We start from the raw sequence: 23,148 nt of genomic DNA, 5'->3' as shown, positions 1-23,148 counted from the left end.
GTGGCAGCCCAGGTGGAGGCTGCACACACCAGCAGGGATGTGGTCCAGGGCCTTGTCCAAATCACCAATGTGATAGAACAAGTCATGGGACAGAGGTCGGCCACTCCCAGTGAGGTTGCCTTGGGGGACACGGAGGGCAGTTCGAGCCTCAGTAGTGTGCAAGTATCTGCTTCAGACACCAGACGGCGCAGTGCCAGGCGCAGCACTGCCACTGAGGGTGAGATTCAGGGTGCCAGTGAGTCAACTGGGCACCCCAGTGGTGTGCGAGGGAGGAGGAGGTGACTCTTGCCGCATTGACACTGGTGTCCCCACTATGATGTAATAGTGTGGGACTCAGTTCTTTTGTTTAATTTTGTTTTTCTTATTCACCTTTGTACTTCTTTTATCACAATTAATTACCTGACGTAAGGTAATAAATTTCTAGAACTACAGGTACAGTTGTCAATGGAGTTTTGTCATTCATACTCACATCTGAAATGGTTGTATGTGATGTCAGCACGCCTTTGCCTTCCGTCTGCTACACTGGTCCTGTCTGCTGGTTGTAGAGGTGGTATGGGATCGTCATCCTCATCTGATTCAGTGTCACTTATTTCTATAGGTATGCCCCTGGTTGTAGCTATATTGTGCAAGATTGCACAAGTAGCCACTATTCTACATGTGGTTTCTGGACTGTACTGTAGTGCCCCTCCACTCTTGTGGAGGTAACGGAAGCGAATCTTCAGGAGGCCAAATGTGCGCTCCACCACGTTGCGGGTTGCCCTGTGTGCTGCATTGTATCTACGTTCTGCCGGTGTGGTGGGATTGAGGTAGGGCGTCATCATGTAGGTGCGCACTGCATAGGCACTGTCTCCTGAAAGGGACAGAAGGTTTGATGAGTACCTCAGCCATCTGACAAAGGTTTGTTATCTATGCGCTAGTGTAAAGAGTGACATTACCTAGTAGATATCCTTCACCAAACTCCCCAGCTAGCAGTCTTGTGTGAATGCCGCTGTGACGAAAGATGTATGAATCATGTGTGCTCCCTGGGTACCTGGCCACAAGATCAGTTTTGATGTAGGAGGCATTGCATATCACCTGTATATTCATGGAATGTTGGTGTTTACGGTTTCGGTACACATACTCTGTGACAGATGGTGGACATATTGCCACAAGTGTGCCATCTATGGCACCTAGTACGTGGGGGAACTGTGCTATCTGATAAAACTCAATTTTTGTCTGCTGTATTTCCTGTGGGGTGTGGGGGAATCGGATGTACTGTTGGAGTTTGCTTAGCATCGCGTTGATGAATGCATTGAAGAATCTGGAGAAGGTGCTCTGTGACACCTCCCCAGCCACTGCTATAACCCCTTGATAGCTCCCTGAGGCGAGTAGGTGTAAGGAGCATAATACCTGCACATGGGTGGGTATGCTATGGGTCCTTAGTGTTCTGCGCTGCAGTAGGGGTTGTAGCTCAGCTATTAGGTCAAGTATCATGGCTGAGTTCAACCTATACCTCTCATATATTTCCTCCTCTGTCAGGTCAAAAAGTGTAATGCGCACTCTGAAAATGCGCTCCTGTCTCCTCCTCCCTCTCCTCAAACCTGCCAGGATCCTCATCCTCCTCGCCATGACGTAGAGTGCAGCCATTGTGGTAGAGAGTCTGAGGCATTCTGGGCTTCTTTATATAGGTTGCACCTGGTTAACACCTGGTTTCACTTAGTGGTATTTTGCATGTGCAAAATGCCATTCTGCGAAAAATCGCTAATTGCGATTTTTTGATGCATCTATTTGCGATTTTGATTTTGCGATTCGCATTTTGCACCTCGCAATTTCCTACTGGAAATACCGAATCGCAAAATGCGACTCGCAAAACCAGGTTGCACCGCAAAAAAATCTCAATTTTTGCGATTTCTTATTTTTGGTCTGCGAATGCCTTTTATGCATCGCAGACCACGTTTTTGCACTCGCAAACGGACGATTTTTGCGATTCGCACCGTTTGCGAATGCAAAAACTTTTCATACATCTGGCCCTATATGTTCTAGGTTTTACCTCTATAATCCAATGAGTCGTCGCCTGCACCCCCCTGCACAGTGTGCCAGCCTCCTACACCACCACAATGGCAATTCCTGTCAGTGCATTGAAAGTTTTATGGACGACTCCATCAACATCACAGAGCCATACAGCAAATGTTTTTTTTCTTCTAATTTTCAAGAACAAAATCCCAAAGTGTTTCGTGCCATCGGAGGTGTATGTCAGCAGTGGTGACAGAGTAGTCTCCATCGTCAAAATAATTAAGTTCCGCCAGACTCTACCTGAGACAGGGAGCCCTTCAGTTTGGTGAGGAGGGTACGCTGTTTGGGTATTCATTATGATGAATTGCCCTCTCCACCAAACTCTAAAGCAGGTACTAAATTATTTTGTGGCAGGCTATTCTATACCCATGGCCACTGGAATTATGGAATTCTGTGGCATTTTCTGCATAATTCATGATTTTTCTCAGTAACCTGTCATCTGCTGCATTATCGGCTGATTGTAACACATTTTTTTGTTTCTAGCACAAATGGATCAAAAGTTACTAATAACATGGTGACGTGCACCCCACAGTGGAAATCCCTTTGCAAAGGTTGACTGGTCATCATCAGTTGCTTATTGCTGCATTTGGATGTTTACCTGGTACTAAAAAGGTACTATAGCCAAATGTGCTCATTACACTGAATAATCTGCCTTTTCTTGCTGCATTATATAGTCAACCCTTGTGCATAATTTGGTCCTCCACTGCCTCATAGACTCTGCTTCTACTATGTGTAGTATAATTTTAATATAGTGTGTGTGTGTGTGTACATATATATATATATATATATATATATATATATATATATATATATATATATATATATAACCTAGTAGCGGTCACCACTTATTAGTTCTATTTAGGACCTGGTTTCTATAGAATTTTTTTATTTTACTTGCCTATATCTTTGCCTCTGTTTGATGAATCTTCATGAAATTTTCAGAGCTACTTTGTCACTCACATCAGCTGCAGTCTGGAAGGTTTCGGGGTGATTTGTGAAGCAAGGGCTGAGAAAAAGGGCAGGTCCCAAAACGTGTTTCCCCATGGAATTTCCCATAGGGATCTTAGACACAACTAGAGCTCGATCCACTGAACGGATTTACACAAACTTTGGCAGATAGATAGATCTTGGTCCAGAAATTGTGCTTTTTGTAATTTGATGTATATCTATTGAGTAGTTTTTGAGTTATTAAAGGAAAAAGATGTATGCATATCTAGGGCCACTGATCCAACCGCTGGTGGGGGGATCTGCAGATCCCGAACCAAAGGCAAGGTCCTTATTCTCTGGCCACAACCTAAGAGACAAATTATGCCACCATTTTGTTTATCGGCTCGGGAGATTGGGGTGGATTTGGGGGGTAGCAACAATGAAAAGTGACATAAGGGGTCAGGATAGATGTATCCTGACACCATAGGACAGATGGAGGGGTCTCTGAGGAGCCCCTCATGGGCAGGAAATTGCCCCAAACCCTTTTTGGGCCATGTGAGGATCAGCAGATCCACCGTGGATCTCAGCGTGGTCCCCCAGTTTAACTTCACGATGGATCTGCGGATCCAAAGCCCAATGAAAAAAAAATACACACACTCACTCACCAAACCCCTGCAACTGTGCGTGGTGTGGGGTTGGCTGCATGAAGAGGGTTGGCTGCAGGCCCTGCAGCCAGCCTTCCACCACGCAAGGCCTTTGGCCATGTGCAGCATAGGGTTGGGTGCATGCAGGGAAGTTGGCCACAGGACCTGGGCCAAACCCTGCTGCGCATGGCCAAAGGCGTGTGCGCTGGCGGTTAGTTTAACATAAGGTAATACTACATTGTCAAAAAACTCGAGAAATTCACTTAAAAAAACAAAGGTTACAGGAACGTTATAGCTAGGGTCACATTTTACGCACATAAAACTATAGAAATTCAGCAGTTTTAGTTATACTTATCTGAAGAAACTATAACTCATGCCGTAAGGTAACTTTAGGCCTCAAATGATAGTTTCTTAACAGATGTATAACTATAACGGATGAGTTTCTATGGTTTTGTGTGTGTAAAATGTGAACCTAACTATGAAGTCCCTGTTACCTTAGTTTTTTCAGTGTATATATATATATATATATATATATATATATATATAAAACATAGTGGCAGTCACCAAAGGTAGTTATAGTTAGGACCTAGTTTCTATTGAAAGAGTATTTTTTTGTTTGCGCCGTTTGATGAATCTACCCAAAATTTTCCATGAAAATACGACGTTCACTTTAGCTGCTGTCTGGAAAGTTGGGGGTGATCCGTTAGGTGGGGCAAGAAAAAGGGGGGATCCCGAAACAGATATCCCCATACATTTTTCTGTAGGGATTTTGAACAGCGATAGCACCAAAAACACTTGTCGGAATTACACCATTACATTAGGCACAGAGGTAGCTCTTGCTGTAAATCCATTCAGTAGCTTTCCAGAAATTAAAGGAAATCCAACTTTTTATACAATAGGGACGCGAAGATTTTGCGACCCCTCCCAATCTCGTGCTGAGATCTGATTGGCTGCCAACACTTTAACAAGGAAGTGTTGGCAGCCATGTTGGGACTCAGCTTCCACCGTTTTAAGACCTCTGGTTTAGAGCAAAAAGTTATTTGTGCTATGGTGGTTCAGTTGTATTCTGACAGAATCGATTTGACTTTAGCAAGTAAATATAGATAATAATTACAGGTCTTCGTTATTGAATTAATCTGAGTTCCCGTGGAAAGATAATTATCAGACACAACCGTGTCATTTTAAGGAATTTGGGGGGAGGGCAGGTATGATATATTTGGGGGGCCCTTTACAGAACAAATTCAAATTGTATTACCCATTTCATGCTAATGTTAAACTTTAACAGGGTCACACAAAAACTGTTGAAATGTGCCTTGCTTGGGACCCCAAAAATGCTTAAAATGACAGAGTAGAAAGACAGAGTCAGATCTAGAAGTAGGCACAGAGAAGCAGAAGTTTAGCTAGAGGAATAAGATAGACAGAGGTCAAATAGAGAGGAAATTCACTTTCCGATGGGCCCTTGGAGGATGGGGACCTTGACAATTGCTTTATTTACCCCATCCTTTAAACCATCTCTGAGACATGTTCTATTTAATTGGTACTTTTGTATAGTATCTGTTAGACCTGGCATCTCTGGCATGGTTTTCCCCTTAACACTTTGCCTTCAACCCTCCTGTTTTGTTGACTTCGTTTTTGGTGGCTGTAGTACTCTTCACACTTTACCACTGCTAACCAGTGCTAAAATACTTGTGCTCTCTCCTTAAAACATGGCAGAATTGGCTTATACCCAAGTGGCATATTTAATGTACTTGTAGGTCCCTAGTAAAGTGGCACTACCTGTGTCTAGGGCCTGTAAATTAAATGCTACTATTAGGCCTGCAGCACTGATTGTGCCACCAACTTATGTAGCACTTTAAGCATGTCGCAGGTCTGCCATTGTAGTCTGTGTGTGCAGTTTTTAAACTACCATTTAGCCCTTTCAAAATAAACTTTTTTCCAGGCCCAAACCTTGCTTTTTAATACATATAAGTTATCCCTAGGGTAGGCCTTATACAGCCCAGAGGGCAGGGTGCAGGGTATATAAAAGTTGGGCAAGTACTTTTTAATTTTACATGTCCTGGTACTGAAAAACCCTTCAATTCATTTTTCACTACTGTAAGACCTACCTCTCCCATAGGCTAACATTGAAGTTACCTTATTACATCTAATAAGTCATAATTTCCAAATGAGAGCAAGGAAGCAGTTTGTGTTTGGTGTCTTTGAAACTGTAATAAAAAAATACTTTCTCATGGTGAAATTGGATTTTAAATTACGATTTTGAAAATGCCATGTTTCGAAAGTTAGAGTATGCAAAAATGTGATTGATGGAATGCTTGAATTAATCTCACCTCAGTTTGGACCCAACTACATGCATATCAATATTGACCCTGTTACAGTTAAAACAGTCCAGCCCGAACTTCCAAGCCAGTTCCTCCCTGAACCAGAAAACAAGTAACCCAGGACTGGTTTCACCCTAGTTATGGGCCAATCAGTGACTACAGCTTGCTTCCAGTGACACAGTGTGCATGGGACCCAGATCTGGGCAAACTGCAGTATATACTTTACAACTTTTATAAGTGGAATTTCCAAATGCCAACAGGTGGAGTTCGAATTTAAAATCCTAACTTATGGTGAAGTTGGATTTTAAATCACAATTTTGAAAATGCAGCTTTGACAAAGTTGGCATTTTCCTGCTTTAATCATCTAGTGACCGCAGCCTGTCTATAGGTCTCATGACTTGGTGTAGCTGACAGTTGGGCTTAGTGTTTTCCCCCTCGACAGCTACACACAATAAAGAGCTTAGATTGCCTCGATGGGCTATAACTGGCAGGATGGGCATGCAGAACTGGGTACAGCCCTACTTATAGGTAAATAGGCTGTGCCATCCTCCATGCAAAGGGCTGCATAACCATTATAGTTAGTCTGGAGCCAGGACAGGGAAGACAGGATGCCTGGGGACTTCAAAGAGGGCGGGGGCTCTAGAAACGTCTCCCACTTCAAAGGAAGACTCAGGTATAAATAATTGATGCCAAACACAAACTCTTCAGTACATTTCTGGACATGTGGATACTCTTCCAGGAAGAAGGACTGCTGTGCTGCTGAAATAACTGACACTCTGTTGGACTGCTGCTCTGAAGGACTGCTGCCTGCTGTGCTGACCTGCTCTCTTCTTGCTTGGGTGAGAAGGACTGGACCCTTCATCTGTTGAACCCAGGACCCCAGAGTGACTCCAAGGGCTGGCCTCTGACTAGAGAGAGCCTTGGGGACAGAAAGATCCAACAACCTTGAATGCAGCACCTGGACTTCGCCGTCTGAGAGTCCTACCATGCCAAGTGGTGCCACTCTAGTCCTGGACCCTTGGAAGTGGGCTTGAAGGTGCTCTGCAAGCCCATCTGTGAATCCAGCAGAACTGATACATCACCTCTGCTTTGAGGGTTCTCCCAACGTAAGGACTCCACATCAGCCTTGCAGCCAGCATCGGAACCATCGCTGTGTGAAGCTTCACTGATGCATGCCTTTATCACAAATCTCTTGTTGACAGCAGCCTCCATGACAATGTAGGTTCTCGCATAGGAGCCTTGCTGCTCTTCGGAACTGACACATTGCCTCGACTGCACAGCACATCCTCAACGCTGGACTTCGAATCGCAAGCCCTAATCAATGAGATCCTCAACAATGACACTGGACCTCACATCGCAGCTTTTTGAAACTGACTTTATAAAAAAAGTGATATATATTGTACTTAGACCACATCAGTGAACGTCTTTGGCTCTTGAGGTATATGTCCAACTAAAGTAGGAGATGGTCCCATGAACATAATGCGCACTAAATATGCAGTTCACAAAAATAAGCTGATTATACAGCAGGTTAGTAGATATTTCCACTGCAAGAATATTACTCACTTAAATGATACTGTAGTCATTCTTAATCAGGTATAGAAGGTAAATTACTGGATCATAATTGACTTGTATTTTTTTTTAACAGGTCCTGTCAATGGCTCCTACTGATGGCTTTGCAAAGGTGCACTATGGATTTATCCTGAAAGCTCAGAACCACATTGCTGAAAGCATTCCCTATCTAAAGGTAATTCACAAATTTTTGTCACGTCTTTCTACTCATATGAAATGTTGATAACCTCAGTTAAAACAGCCACTGGAAGAACTTCAGAAAATATATCTGAGCTTAACTGTATTGTTACAATTTTTAAGGATGCATCCATTACATATTTGTGATGGATAATTGTAACCACAGATTACTCATTTTAGCATTCCTCCGAGGTGCCAGACTGGATCTAGAAACTTTTTCGCAGCAGTACTTCTGCAGGCTGCCAGGAGGCATCATGCTGCACCACTCTGACTCCACACCGCCCTGGAAGTGATGGCACGAAGCCAAATATAAGAATCACCTCTACAAGCTGATGGCAGTTTGTTTCTTTTTGCACCTTGTGACATGGATCTGGATACCTGCTATGTGTTTTTTAGTGTGTTATCTCACAACTTCTAACGATTTTACATTGTGCATCAAAACAATGTCCCCACCAAAAACTACAGGTTTCAACCCATGCCATAACTGTAGGAAGTAGATGTCGGTCATAGACCAGACGGAGGTGTGTCTTTAGTGCCTGGACTCGGTACACAACTTGGTACTCGGTCATGCAATAATGGTGTGCCATCATCCACCTAAAGGCGATCTGTGACCAGAAGATAAAGTTGCATGTTGAATAATGCAATAAGTCATGGTCTTCACGTAGGACTTGCTCCAAGTTGCGGGCTCGGACTCCGTCCCGAGGCACCTCCTGCTTCTGTTCAACTTCATTCTTGCAGTCCTCCAGAAAGTCCAAACGCAAGCATAAAAAAGCAGAGCTGGACTCAACTCCATCCAGACATTCTGATTCCAGAGAGAAGGAACAAGAAAGTACCAGTGTCAGTCACACTTCATTGATGTCTCCAACCACAGAATTGTTTACATAGGTGGTCCTGACTCACCATAATTTCCTGGGCTATTGCTGATTCCGCTAAAGAAGGAGGCCTTCAAGGAGATTATGCTGCAAATTTTCAGTGTGTTTTCAGCTTCCTCTGGACTACCTTCAGCCCCATGGAACCACAGAGACCTCCCGTCAGATTTCTGCTGGCACGTCCATCCCCATCCTCCATTTGTCCCCAACACTGGTACAGACTTCTACTCCGGCCACGTGATCCACACCGATCCCTTCTACCCTGATGCTGGTTCTAGCACCTCCGGTAACAAAAGATTATCTGTTGGTGTTAGATCTATCAGCATTAGGGTAATTGTCCCCCAAACTTTTTTTTGCCTTCTCCCCTCCTATTGGTAACCAGTGCTAAAGTGCTTGTGCTCACTCCCTAAAACATGGTAAAATTAGTTTACATGTAATGGGCATATTTAATGTACTTATACGTCCATAGTAAAGTAGCATACTATATACCCAGGGCTTGTAAATTAAATGCTTTTAGTCTGCCTGCAGCACTTATTGTGCCACCCTCATAAGCAGCCCCTTGAAACATGCCATTGCAGCCAGTATGCATTTTTAAGCTGCCAATTCGACTTCACAAAATAACAAACTTGCCAGGCCTAAAACTCCCTTTTTTATTACATATGTCATCGTTAAGGTAGGCCCTAACAGCCTACCTTAGGGCAAGAAGCATTGTATGTAAACAAAAATGTTGGACATGTACTTTTAAGTTTTATATGCCCTTGTTGTGGAAAACTCACAAATTCATTTTTCACCACTGTAAGGCCCATCTCTTCTATAGGATAACATTGGGTTACTTAATTACTTTTAATAAGAAGGTGGTAGTTTCATGTTTGGCGTCTAAGGGATAGTAATTTAAAATCCTCTTTAATGGTAAAGTCAAGTATAAATCACAATTCTGAAAATGCCACTTTTAGAAAGTTGACACTTTCTTATCCTAACCATTTGGTGCCTTGAGCCTGTTTTGTGGCTCACATGACTAGGTGTAGTTGGCCTTTGTGTATTCCTCCCAGACAGTCACACAACAAAAGGACTGGGTACTGGCAGGATTGGCCATCCAAGCAGGATGCAGGGGCATAGCTATGCACAGTCACACTTGTACTTCAAAGACACTGCCTCAGCTCATCCATAAAGAACTTCACACTAGTCCATTGTGACTGCGGACAGCCTGGGACCAGAGCAGGGACGCAGGAAATTCCAGACTCTTATGTTGGGGTAAATCTCTAGAACTTTCTTCCACTGACTGGTACCAGGTATAATACTAGGACCCTCAGACCCACTCTTCAGTATATTCCTGGACCTGTGGACACTAGAGAAGAAGGACTGCCATGTTGCTTGTGGCTTGCCTTGCTGTCTGAGAAGACTGGAACTGCTGCCTTCATCCCAGGTTACCTGAGTGACTCCAAGGGCTAGTTAACTGGCCTCCTTTTCTGAGCTACAGGGACATAAACTGTAGAGGCCTCTAACTGCCCAGCTGACCTGTTGCACTGGACTTCCTGAGCCCTGTTGGCTTCTGCTGGAGTGAGTTTCTGCTCCCCAATAGGGCCCCTCAAGTTCTTGACCCTTGTTGTGGCATCAGTTGAACCTCTTCTAGACAAAAAGGAGAAATCCTGAAGTTTTGGGCTCTTCATGACTGCGAATGGGCCAGTTTGCATCGACATTGCTGCTCGCGCTGACCGCAAGCTAGAATCTCTGGTGAAACCGACTCTTCATGCTACATTGACGACCGGCAAAGCTAGATATGCACTTTGTGTTACAACATCAATAGCTCAAGGTGACTGCCAATGTGAAGCTCCAGCAATGGCTGTCCGTGATGCCTGAGAGGATATTCACGCTAAAGTGACGACCGTCCTTGACATCTGGCCTGTTCTTCGCTTACAGCAATGGCCATCCACAATGCTTTCCCTGCGGCCTCCTCCACCAGGAACTGGGCTGTTCCTGCCAGACTTTTGCAGCAGGAACATCCTGGTCCCTGTATCTGGCCATGCACCATCACAGTTGGCCTGAACTTGTGACTTTCACCTGGTCTTGCTCAACCAGAAACTGCAAGCTTAAGCTTTTAGGTGCTCTACTCGCCTTGAATCTTTGAAATTGCACATCTTTGGTTCTTCTGATTAGATTTTTGTTGTTTTCGTGTCAAATAATGTATTAAAATGTACTCTATTTTTCTAAATTGGTGTGGGATTTTTCTTGCGCTGTGTTTTCACTTTGTTACAGTTTGTGTTGCATAATTATTTTACACATTGCCTCTAAGTTAAACCTGACTACTTTTGTGCCAAGCTATCATAGGGTTAAGCACAGGTTAATTTAGTAACTTTTTGTGTTTCACCCTGACAAGTATTGTGGTTGTTGATTGAGTAGGGCTTCAACCCCCTGAACCAACAACCTAGTTTCTCATAGGTGCCAATGCTAATATTAGATTCCGAACAGACTTTGGTGCAACTTAGTCAATCTCATGCTATGAAATCACAGAAGCTAAATAAGTCGTAATGCAACCCAATTCTAACCCAGTTCATCTGTCATGTTGCACTTCCAGCAGAGACCCCATTATATTTTATGTTTCTGACTCTGATCTTAAGCCAGAGTAGGTTGCACCCCAAGATGGTGATATTGATGGCTTGCTCCCTCTCTCACAAAAGTGATGATGGGCCTAATATCTCATGTGAAACAGAGTTAGACTCACTACTTGGACCACCAATGGAAGAGAGGGCTTCATTTGTGGGTTCAGAGGATAGCTGAGGTGCTAGAACTGCACCTACCCTCCATTGAGAGCAAATAAAATGTTCTGACAGACATTCTGCAGCCTGCTCCCACAAGATCTTAGCTCTTGCTTACTTTTAATGATGCTCCCACTGATACCTTGATTGCTACTTTGTAGAAGTCTTGCTTTTGCCCTTCTGTGGATAGGCAGAAAGTTGAATCCATATTCGTTTCCAGCCTCTCCTTCGGATAGGGAAGTCAAGAGGATTAATACGTTTGGCAAGTGCATATTTTCCTCCAATAGTCTCGCACTGTGGTCCATAGATGTTGTATGTCTAGTGAGCCGCTGCACGCAACTCTTTGGGACATGAGCAGCAAGACCTTGTCGAAAGTCCCAGAAGATCTTGGGACCTCTCACGCCCAGATGATTCATGATGGACAGGACATGGCCAAATGTAGTATCCCCTCAGGTCTAGATACTACGGATTGCCTGGGAAGTATCATCAGTATCGGTATTGTCCTTCCTAGGCTTGCGTGGAGGTGAGCCATAGGATTCGTCAGAGAGGTACAGATGTTCCTCATGGATAGGTCCCACCTTTTGATGAGAAGGCGAACTGAGCCTTCGAATGCTTTAAACTCAGCAGAATTAACCTCTTCTGTGCCTTGGACGAGATGATCTCGTCCAAGGCTACAGTTCCCCTGTGCCTTGGACGAGATCATCTCGTCCATGGCACAGGGGAACTTGGGGGCGCGCTAGCGCGCCCCCCGTGCACCCCCCTCCCCCCCCCCAAGTCGGGGATGGAAGGGGAAGACCTTCCCCTTCCACCCCCGACCCCCCCCCCACCCCCCCTGTGACGTCAGCGCGCGCGCGCGCGCTGATGTGTCACAGGGGCCTCCCTCGTCGCGCTGGAAGCTCTGCTTCCAGCGCGATTGAAAAAGAAATGCAAAAGCATTTCTTTTTCAATCACTTGGGAGGCCCGGAGGGGCTTCAAAGGGAAGGAAAAGTATTTCCTTCCCTTTGAAGTCCCTCCGAGGGTTTCAAAAGCCGGATTGCTTGCAATCCGGTTTTTGAAACCCCACTAGACACCAGGGATTTTTTTTTTTTTCATAGAAATTGACAAAAGGGAGCGACCCCTTGGGCAAGGGTCGCTCCCAGGGGGGGCATTTTTTTGAAAAGGCCTTTTCTGCCCCCCCTGGGGGCAGATCGGCCTTATTAGGCCGATCTGCCCCCAGGGGGGGCAGAAACCTCTATGCACCAGGGACCTCTTTTTTTTTTTTTTTTTCATTTTTTTTTTATTGAGGTGGGGAGCGACCCCTTAGGCAAGGGTCGTTCCCCTTGGGGGAAAATTATATTTTGGCCATTTCTGCCCCCCTTGGGGGCAGATTGGCCTATTTTGATGAGGCCAATCTGCCCCCAAGGGGGGTAGAAACCACTAGACACCAGGGATTTTTTTTTTTTTTTATGGTTATTGACAAAAGGGAGCGACCCCTTGGGCAAGGGTCGCTCCCAGGGGGGCATATTTTCGGGAAGGCCTTTTCTGCCCCCCCTGGGGGCAGATCGGCCTACTATTAGGCCGATCTGCCCCCAGGGGGGGCAGAAACCTCTAGGCACCAGGGACCATTTTTTTTTTTTTTTTCATTTTTTTTTTTTTGGTGGGGAGTGACCCCTTAGGCAAGGGTCGCTCCCCTTGGGGGAAAATTATATTTTGCCCATTTCTGCCCCCCTTGGGGGCAGATTGGCCTATTTTGATGAGGCCAATCTGCCCCCAAGGGGGGTAGAAACCACTAGACACCAGGGAGTTTTTTCTTTGCGTGAATTTCACGCAAAGGGAGCGACCACTTAGGCAAGGGTCGCTCCCTGGGGGGGAGGGGAATTTATTTTAGGCCATTTCTGCCCCCCCTGGGGGCAGATCGGCCTATTATTAGGCCGATCTGCCCCCAGGGGGGGAAGAAACCTCTAGGCGCCAGGGCAAATTTTTTTTTTTTTTTTTTTTTTTTTTTTTGGTGGGGAGTGACCCCTTAGGCAAGGGTCGCACCCCTGGGGGGGCAAATTATATTTAGACCATTTCTGCCCCCCTGGGGGCAGATTGGCCAATTTTAGGTCAATCTGCCCCCAAGGGGGCAGAAACCACTAGGCACCGGGGATTTGTTTTTTGGCGCCAATCTCACGCAGGGGGAGCGACCCCGTAGGCAAGGGTCGCTCCCGGGGGGGGGGGTGGGGGTTGGGGGGGCAAATTTATTTTAGGCCATTTCTGCCCCCCCGGGGGACAGATCGGCCTATTATTAGGCCGAACTGCCCCCGGGGGGGGGGGGGGCAGAACACTCTAGGCGCCAGGGCAATTTTTTTTTGTGTTTTTTTTTTTTGTTGTTTCTTTTTTTAGAGATGGGGAGCGACCCATCAGGCAAGGGTCGCTCCCCTGGGGGGGCAAATTGTATTTAGACCATTTCTGCCCCCCTGGGGGCAGATTGGCCAATTTTAGGTCAATCTGCCCCCAAGGGGGCAGAAATCACTAGGCACCGGGGATTTGTTTTTTGGCGCCAATGTCACGCAGGGGGAGCGACCCCGTAGGCAAGGGTCGCTCCCGGGGGGGGTGGGGGTTGGGGGTTGGGGGGGCAAATTTATTTTAGGCCATTTCTGCCCCCCCGGGGGACAGATCGGCCTATTATTAGGCCGAACTGCCCCGGGGGGGGGGGGGGGGGGGGGCAGAACACTCTAGGCACCAGGGCAATTTTTTTTTTGTGTTTTTTTTTTTTTTTTGTTTCTTTTTTTAGAGATGGGGAGCGACCCATCAGGCAAGGGTCGCTCCCCTGGGGGGGCAAATTGTATTTAGACCATTTCTGCCCCCCTGGGGGCAGATTGGCCAATTTTAGGTCAATCTGCCCCCAAGGGGGCAGAAACCACTAGGCACCGGGGATTTGTTTTTTGGCGCCAATGTCACGCAGGGGGAGCGACCCTGTAGGCAAGGGTCGCTCCCGGGGGGGGGGTGGGGGGGGGCAAATTTATTTTAGGACATTTCTGCCCCCCCGGGGGACAGATCGGCCTATTATTAGGCCGAACTGCCCCCGGGGGGGGGGGGGGGGCAGAACACTCTAGGCACCAGGGCAATTTTTTTTTTGTGTTTTTTTTTTGTTGTTGTTTCTTTTTTTAGAGATGGGGAGCGACCCATCAGCAAGGGTCGCTCCCCCTGGGGGGGCAAATTGTATTTAGACCATTTCTGCCCCCTGGGGGCAGATTTGTCAATTTTAGGTCAATCTGCCCCCAAGGGGACAGAAACCACTAGGCACCGGGGATTTGTTTTTTGGCGCCAATGTCACGCAGGGGGAGCGACCCCGTAGGCAAGGGTCGCTCCCGGGGGGGGGGGTGGTGTTGGGGGGCAAATTTATTTTAGGCCATTTCTGCCCCCCCGGGGGACAGATCGGCCTATTATTAGGCCGAACTGCCCCCGGGGGGGGGGGGGGGGCAGAACACTCTAGGCACCAGGGCAATTTTTTTTTTTGTGTTTTTTTTTTTTTTGTTGTTTCTTTTTTTAGAGATGGGGAGCGACCCATCAGGCAAGGGTCGCTCCCCTGGGGGGGGCAAATTGTATTTAGACCATTTCTGCCCCCCTGGGGGCAGATTGGCCAATTTTAGGTCAATCTGCCCCCAAGGGGGCAGAAACCACTAGGCACCGGGGATTTGTTTTTTGGCGCAATGTCACGCAGGGGGAGCGACCCTGTAGGCAAGGGTCGCTCCCGGGGGGGGGGGGGGTGGGGGGGGCAAATTTATTTTAGGCCATTTCTGCCCCCCCGGGGGACAGATCGGCCTATTATTAGGCCGAACTGCCCCCGGGGGGGGGGGGGGGGCCGAACGAACACTCTAGGCACCAGGGCAATTTTTTTTTTGTGTTTTTTTTTTTTTTGTTGTTTCTTTTTTTAGAGATGGGGAGCGACCCATCAGGCAAGGGTCGCTCCCCCTGGGGGGGCAAATTGTATTTAGACCATTTCTGCCCCCCCTGGGGGCAGATTGGCCAATTTTAGGTCAATCTGCCCCCAAGGGGGGCAGAAACCACTAGGCACCGGGGATTTGTTTTTTGGCGCCAATGTCACGCAGGGGGAGCGACCCCGTAGGCAAGGGTCGCTCCCGGGGGGGGGGATGGGGGTTGGGGGGGCAAATTTATTTTAGGACATTTTCTGCCCCCCCGGGGGGACAGATCGCCTATTATTAGGCCGAACTGCCCCCGGGGGGGGGGGGGGGGGCAGAACACTCTAGGCACCAGGGCAATTTTTTTTTTTGTGTTTTTTTTTTTTTTGTTGTTTCTTTTTTTAAGATGGGGAGCGACCCATCAGGCAAGGGTCGCTCCCCTGGGGGGGCAAATTGTATTTAGACCATTTCTGCCCCCCTGGGGGCAGATTTGTCAATTTTAGGTCAATCTGCCCCCAAGGGGACAGAAACCACTAGGCACCGGGGATTTGTTTTTTTGGCACCAATGTCACGCAGGGGGAGCGACCCCGTAGGCAAGGGTCGCTCCGGGGGGGGGTGGGTGTTGGGGGGGCAAATTTATTTTAGGCCATTTCTGCCCCCCCGGGGGGCAGATCGGCCTATTATTAGGCCGATCTGCCCCCCTGGGGGGGGGGGGCAGAAACCTCTAGGCGCCAGGGGAATTTTTCATTTTTTTCTTTTTTTTTTTCTTTGTTTTTTTTTTTTAGAGATGGGGAGCGACCCATCAGGCAAAAGTCGCTCCCCTGAGGGACAAATTGTATTTAGGCCATTTCTGCCCCCCTTGGGGGCAGATTGGCTGATTTTAGGTCAACCTGCCCCCAAGGGGGCAGAAACCACTAGGCACCGGGGATTTGTTTTTTGGTGCCAATGTCACGCAGGGGGAGCGACCCCGTAGGCAAGGGTCGCTCCCGACGGGGGAGGGTGGGGGTTGGGGGGGCAAATTTATTTTAGGGCATTTCTGCCCCGCCCCCCCCCCCCTGGGGCCGGCTGAGCTACAGGCCAAACACCACAGGTAGGCACCTTGCAAAAAACACCTCTGTTTTCTGTGAAAAATATGTTGTGTCCACGTTGTGTTTTGGGCCATTTCCTTTTGTGGGCGCTAGGCCTACCCACAGAAGTGATGTACCATTTTTATCGAGGAGACTTAGGGGAACGCTGGGTGGAAGGAAATTTGTGGCTCCTCTCAGATTCCAGAACTTTCTGTCACCGAAATGAGAGGGAAAAAGTGTTTTTTGGGCCAAATTTTGATGTTTGCAAAGGATTCTGGGTAACATAACTGGTCAGAGCCCCGCAAGTCACCCCATCTTGGATTCCCCTGGGTTTCTAGTTTTCAAAAATGCACTGGTTTGCTAGGTTTCCTCAGGGTGTCGGCTGAGCTACAGGCCAAAATCCACAGGTAGGCACTGCTTTTTATAAAAAAATGTGATGTGTCCCACGTTGTGTTTTGGGCCCTTTCCTTTCGTGGGCGCTAGTCCTACCCACACAAGTGAGGTATCATTTTTATCGGGAGACTTGGGGGAACGCTGGGGTAGAAGGAAATTTGTGGCTCCTCTCAGATTCCAGAACTTTCTGCCACAGAAATGTGAGTAACATGTGTATTTTTAGCCAAATTTTGAGGTTTGCAAAGGATTCTGGGTAACAGAACCTGGTCCGAGCCCCGCAAGTCACCCCCTCCTTGGATTCCCCTAGGTCTCTAGTTTTCAGAAATGCACAGGTTTGGTAGGTTTCCCTAGGTCGCGGCTGAGCTAGAGGCCCAAAATCTACAGGTAGGCACTTCGCAAAAAACACCTCTGTTTTTTTCCAAAATTTAGGATGTGTCCACGTTGCGCTTTGGGGTGTTTCCTGTCGCCGGCGCTAGGCCTACCCACGCAAGTGAGGTATCATTTTTATCGGGAGACTTGGGGGGAACGCTGGGTGGAAGGAAATTTGTAGCTCCTCTCAGATTCCAGAACTTTCTGCCACAGAAATGTGAGGGACATGTGTTTTTTTAGCCAAATTTTGAGGTTTGCAAAGGATTCTGGGTAACAGAACCTGGTCCGAGCCCCGCAAGTCACCCCTCCTTGGATTCCCCTAGGTCTCTAGTTTTCAGAAACTGCACAGGTTTGGTAGGTTTCCCTAGGTGCCGGCTGAGCTAGAGGCCAAAATCTACAGGTAGGCACTTCGCAAAAAACACCTCTGTTTTTTTCCAAAATTTAGGATGTGTCCACGTTGCGCTTTGGGGTGTTTCCTGTCGCCGGCGCTAGGCCTACCCACGCAAGTGAGGTATCATTTTTATCGGGAGACTTGGGGGAACGCTGGGTGGAAGGAAATTTGTAGCTCCTCTCAGATTCCAGAACTTTCTGCCACAGAAATTTGAGGGACAAGTGTTTTTTTAGCCAAATTTGAGGTTTGCAAAGGATTCAGGGTAACAGAACCTGGTCCGAGCCACACAAGTCACCCCTCCTTGGATTCCCCTAGGTCTCTAGTTTTCAGAAATGTACAGGTTTGGTAGGTTTCCCTAGGTGGCGGCTGAGCTAGAGGCCAAAATCTCCAGGTAGTCACTTTGCTAAAAACTCTGTTTTCTGTGATTTCTCGTGTGTGTCGTTGTGTTTTGTCGGCATATCCTGTCGCGGGCGCTAGGCCTACCCACACAAGTGAGGTATCATTTTTATCGGGAGACGTGGGGGAACGCTGGGTGGAAGGAAATTTGTGGCTCCTCTCAGATTCCAGAACTTTCTGCCACAGAAATGTGAGGAACATGTGTTTTTTTAGCCAAATTTTGAGGTTTGCAAAGGATTCTGGGTAACAGACCTGGTCCGAGCCACACAAGTCACCCCTCCTTGGATTCCCCTAGGTCTCTAGTTTTCAGAAATGCACAGGTTTGGTAGGTTTCCCTAGGTGCCGGCTGAGCTAGAGGCCAAAATCTACAGGTAGTCACTTTGCTAAAAACAGCTCTGTTTTCTGTGATATGTCCACGTTGTGTTTTGGGGCATATTCCTGTCGTGGGGCGCTAGGCCTACCCACACAAGTGAGGTATCATTTTTATCGGAGACGTGGGGGGGAACGCTGGGGTGGAAGGAAATTTGTGGCTCCTCTCAGATTCCAGAACTTTCTGCCACAGAAATGTGAGGAACATGTGTTTTTTTAGCCAAATTTTGAGATTTGCAAAGGATTCTGGGTAACAGAACCTGGTCCGAGCCCCGCAAGTCACCCCTCCTTGGATTCCCCTAGGTCTCTAGTTTTCAGAAATGCACAGGTTTGGTAGGTTTCCCCTAGGTGGCGGCTGAGCTAGAGGCCAAAATCTACAGGTAGTCACTTTGCTAAAAACAGCTCTGTTTTCTGTGATATGTCCACGTTGTGTTTTGGGGCATATCCTGTCGCGGGGCGCTAGGCCTACCCACACAAGTGAGGTATCATTTTTATCGGGAGACGTGGGGGAACGCTGGGTGGAAGTAAATTTGTGGCTCCTCTCAGATTCCAGAACTTTCTGCACAGAAATGTGAGGAACATGTGTTTTTTTAGCCAAATTTTGAGGTTTGCAAAGGATTCTGGGTAACAGAACCTGGTCCGAGCCCCGCAAGTCACCCCTCCTTGGATTCCCCTAGGTCTCTAGTTTTCAGAAATGCACAGGTTTGGTAGGTTTCCCTAGGTGGCGGCTGAGCTAGAGGCCAAAATCTACAGGTAGTCACTTTGCTAAAAGCAGCTCTGTTTTCTGTGATATGTCCACGTTGTGTTTTGGGGCATATCCTGTCGCGGGCGCTAGGCCTACCCACACAAGTGAGGTATCATTTTTATCGGGAGACGTGGGGGAACGCTGGGTGGAAGGAAATTTGTGGCTCCTCTCAGATTCCAGAACTTTCTGCCACAGAAATGTGAGGAACATGTGTTTTTTTAGCCAAATTTTGAGATTTGCAAAGGATTCTGGGTAACAGAACCTGGTCCGAGCCCCGCAAGTCACCCCTCCTTGGATTCCCCTAGGTCTCTAGTTTTCAGAAATGCACAGGTTTGGTAGGTTTCCCTAGGTGGCGGCTGAGCTAGAGGCCAAAATCTACAGTTAGTCACTTTGCTAAAAACAGCTCTGTTTTCTGTGATATGTCCACGTTGTGTTTTGGGGCATATCCTGTCGCGGGCGCTAGGCCTACCCACACAAGTGAGGTATCATTTTTATCGGGAGACGTGGGGGAACCCTGGGTGGAAGGAAATTTGTGGCTCCTCTCAGATTCCAGAACTTTCTGCCACAGAAATGTGAGGAACATGTGTTTTTTTAGCCAAATTTTGAGGTTTGCAAAGGATTCTGGGTAACAGAACCTGGTCCGAGCCCCGCAAGTCACCCCTCCTTGGATTCCCCTAGGTCTCTAGTTTTCAGAAATGCACAGGTTTGGTAGGTTCCCCTAGGTGGCGGCTGAGCTAGAGGCCAAAATCTACAGGTAGTCACTTTGCTAAAAACAGCTCTGTTTTCTGTGATATGTCCACGTTGTGTTTTGGGGCATATCCTGTCGCGGGCGCTTTGGCCTACCCACACAAGTGAGGTATCATTTTTATCGGGAGACGTGGGGGAACGCTGGGTGGAAGGAAATTTGTGGCTCCTCTCAGATTCCAGAACTTTCTGCCACAGAAATGTGAGGAACATGTGTTTTTTTAGCCAAATTTTGAGGTTTGCAAAGGATTCTGGGTAACAGAACCTGGTCCGAGCCCCACAAGTCACCCCTCCTTGGATTCCCCTAGGTCTCTAGTTTTCAGAAATGCACAGGTTTGGTAGGTTTCCCTAGGTGGCGGCTGAGCTAGAGGCCAAAATCTACAGGTAGTCACTTTGCTAAAAACAGCTCTGTTTTCTGTGATATGTCCACGTTGTGTTTTGGGGCATATCCTGTCGCGGGCGCTAGGCCTACCCACACAAGTGAGGTATCATTTTTATCGGGAGACGTGGGGGAACGCTGGGTGGAAGGAAATTTGTGGCTCCTCTCAGATTCAAGAACTTTCTGCCACAGAAATGTGAGGAACATGTGTTTTTTTAGCCAAATTTTGAGGTTTGCAATGGATTCTGGGTAACAGAACCTGGTCCGAGCCACACAAGTCACCCCTCCTTGGATTCCCCTAGGTCTCTAGTTTTCAGAAATGCACAGGTTTGGTAGGTTTCCCTAGGTGACGGGTGAGCTAGAGGCCAAAATCTACAGGTAGTCACTTTGCTAAAAACAGCTCTGTTTTCTGTGATGTGTCCACGTTGTGTTTTGGGGCATATCCTGTTGCGGGTGCTAGGCCTACCCACACAAGTGAGGTATCATTTTTATCGGGAGACGTGGGGGAACGCTGGGTGGAAGGAAATTTGTGGCTCCTCTCAGATTCCAGAACTTTCTGCCACAGAAATGTGAGGAACATGTGTTTTTTTAGCCAAATTTTGAGGTTTGCAAAGGATTCTGGGTAACAGAACCTGGTCCGAGCCACACAAGTCACCCCTCCTTGGATTCCCCTAGGTCTCTAGTTTTCAGAAATGCACAGGTTTGGTAGGTTTCCCTAGGTGGCGGCTGAGCTAGAGGCCAAAATCTACAGGTAGTCACTTTGCTAAAAACAGCTCTGTTTTCTGTGATGTGTCCACGTTGTGTTTTGGGGCATATCCTGTCGCGGGTGCTAGGCCTACCCACACAAGTGAGGTACCATTTTTATCGGGAGACTTGGGGGAACATAGATTAGCAAAACAAGTACTATTGCCCCTTGTCTTTCTCTACATTTTTTCCTTCCAAATATAGGAGTGTGTGTAAAAAAGACATCTATTTGAGAAATTCCCTGTAATTCACGTGCTACTATGGTCACCCCGGAATTCAGAGATGTGCAAATAACCACTGCTCCTCAACACCTTATCTTGGGCCCTTTTTGGAAATGCAAAGGTTTTCTTGATAGCAATTTTTTACTCCTTATATTTCAGCAAATGAATTGCTGTATACCCGGTATAGAATGAAAACGCACTGCAGGGTGCAGCTCATTTATTGGCTCTGGGTTCCTCGGGTTCTTGATGAACCTACAAACCCTATATATCCCCGCAACCAGAGGAGTCCAGCAGACGTAACGGTATATTGCTTTCGATAATCTGACATTGCAGGGAAAAGTTACAGAGTAAAACGTAGAGAAAAATTGATGGTTTTTTCACCTCAATTTCAATATTTTTCTTTTTCAGCTGTTATTTTCTGTAGGAAACCCTTGTAGGATCTACACAAATGACCCCTTGCTGAATTCAGAATTTTGTCTACTTTTCAGAAATGTTTAGGTTTCTGGGATCCAGCATTGGTTTCATGACCATTCCTGTCACTGACTGGAAGGAGACTGAAAGCACAAAAAATTGCACAAATGGGGTATGCCCCAGTAAAATGCCAAAATTGTGTTGAAAAATTGGGTTTTCGGATTCAAGTCTGCCTGTTCCTGAAAGCTGGGAAGCTGCTGAGTTTAGCACCGCAGACCCTTTGTTGATGCCATTTTCAGGGGAAAAACCACAAGCCTTCTTCTGCAGCCCCTTTTTCCAATTTTTTTGAAAAAAACGAAATTTTCACTGTATTTTGGCCAATTTCTTGGCCTCCTTCAGGGGAACCCACAAAGTCTGGGTACCTTTAGAATCCCTAGGATGTTGGAAAAAAAGGACGCAAATTTGGCTTGGTTAGCTTATGTGGACAAAAAGTTATGAGGGCCTAAGCGCGAACTGCCCCAAATAGGCAAAAAAGGGCCTGGCACAGGAGGGGGAAAAGGCCTGGCAGCGAAGGGGTTAAAGCACATACATTAAGGCTGTTGACCCCAGCCAAACAATTTCTGCATAATTTCTGAAAGTTTAGAGGCTATTTCAATGGGCTGGCATACATACAGAGACAGTCTTTCCAACTAGTGGTGCAGAAGACCAATTTCAAGCCAGGTCTGGCAGACAGTGCACGGGCCAGCAGAAGCATCAGTCTCCAGTTCCTCTTCCCTTGCTACAGCAGTCACCAAACCACTTTAGTTTGCCCTTGGTGGCACATGGCCATACTGTGGTGGGAAGGATTTAACATTTCCTCCCAGATAGACAGTTGATTATTTCTGAGAGATGGCTCTTACAGATAGTTCAACATAGCAATGTCCTGCGTTTTCTCATCTCCCTGCCCATTATTCCTCCCATTCCAGGGCAAATTTCAGACAGATACCTATCCATTCTTTTACAGGAGGTGAGCCTGTGCTCTCCAAAGATGCCAATGAGAGTGCTGGACTTGAAAAGAGTAGGGGGTTGTTGCTCTTGCTATCTCCTTGTTCCAGAGAAGGTCTAGGACCTTATGCCTATTCTAGATGTCTTTATATGGAAGGGCAAATTAAAATACTTGCACTGGCCTACATCCTGTCTACGGTTAACATGGGCAACTGGATGGTGCCCATGGACTTGAAGGACACATAGGCCCTCATTCCGACATTGGCCGGCGGCGGTCGCCGCCGGCCTGTCGGGTGCCGCCAGAATACCGTTCCGCGGTCGAAAGACCGCGGCGGTGATTCTGACTTTCCCGCTGGGCTGGCGGGCGGCTGCCTTCAGGCCGCCCGCCAGCCCAGCGGGAAAGAGGCTTCCACGATGAAGCCGGCTCGGAATCGAGCCGGCGGAGTGGAAGCTGTGCGACGGGTGCAGTTGCACCCGTCGCGTATTTCACTGTCTGCAAAGCAGACAGTGAAATACATTTAGGGGCCCTCTTACGGGGGCCCCTACAGTGCCCATGCCAGTGGCATGGGCACTGCAGGGGCCCCCAGGGGCCCCGCGACCCCCCCCTACCGCCATCCGGTTCCCGGCGGGAGAACCGCCGGGAACTGGATGGCGGTAGGGGGGGGTCGGAATCCCCTCGGCGGCGCAGCTAGCTGCGCCGCCTTGGAGGATTCCTATGGGCGGCGGTACACTGGCGGGAGAC

General features: G+C 47.5%; 1 protein-coding gene across 4 annotated transcripts in view; it reads left to right on the top strand.

Annotated features, from left to right (window-relative positions):
* The window catches only part of ASPH (aspartate beta-hydroxylase), a 590,871-nt gene that overhangs the window by 450,969 nt on the left and 116,754 nt on the right, over nucleotides 1-23,148 (top strand). For all 4 annotated transcript variants that reach the window (XM_069220239.1, XM_069220242.1, XM_069220243.1 and 1 more), the window contains one exon: nucleotides 7,587-7,685. In XM_069220239.1, the coding sequence (XP_069076340.1) occupies nucleotides 7,587-7,685 (99 nt within the window). The remainder of the gene's footprint in view (nucleotides 1-7,586; nucleotides 7,686-23,148) is intronic.

This window comes from Pleurodeles waltl, chromosome 2_2 (assembly GCF_031143425.1).
Source record: "Pleurodeles waltl isolate 20211129_DDA chromosome 2_2, aPleWal1.hap1.20221129, whole genome shotgun sequence".
Classification (NCBI taxonomy): domain Eukaryota; kingdom Metazoa; phylum Chordata; class Amphibia; order Caudata; family Salamandridae; genus Pleurodeles; species Pleurodeles waltl.
The sequence above is the reverse complement of the archived record's forward strand: the minus strand, read 5'-3'. Positions and strand labels throughout refer to the sequence as shown.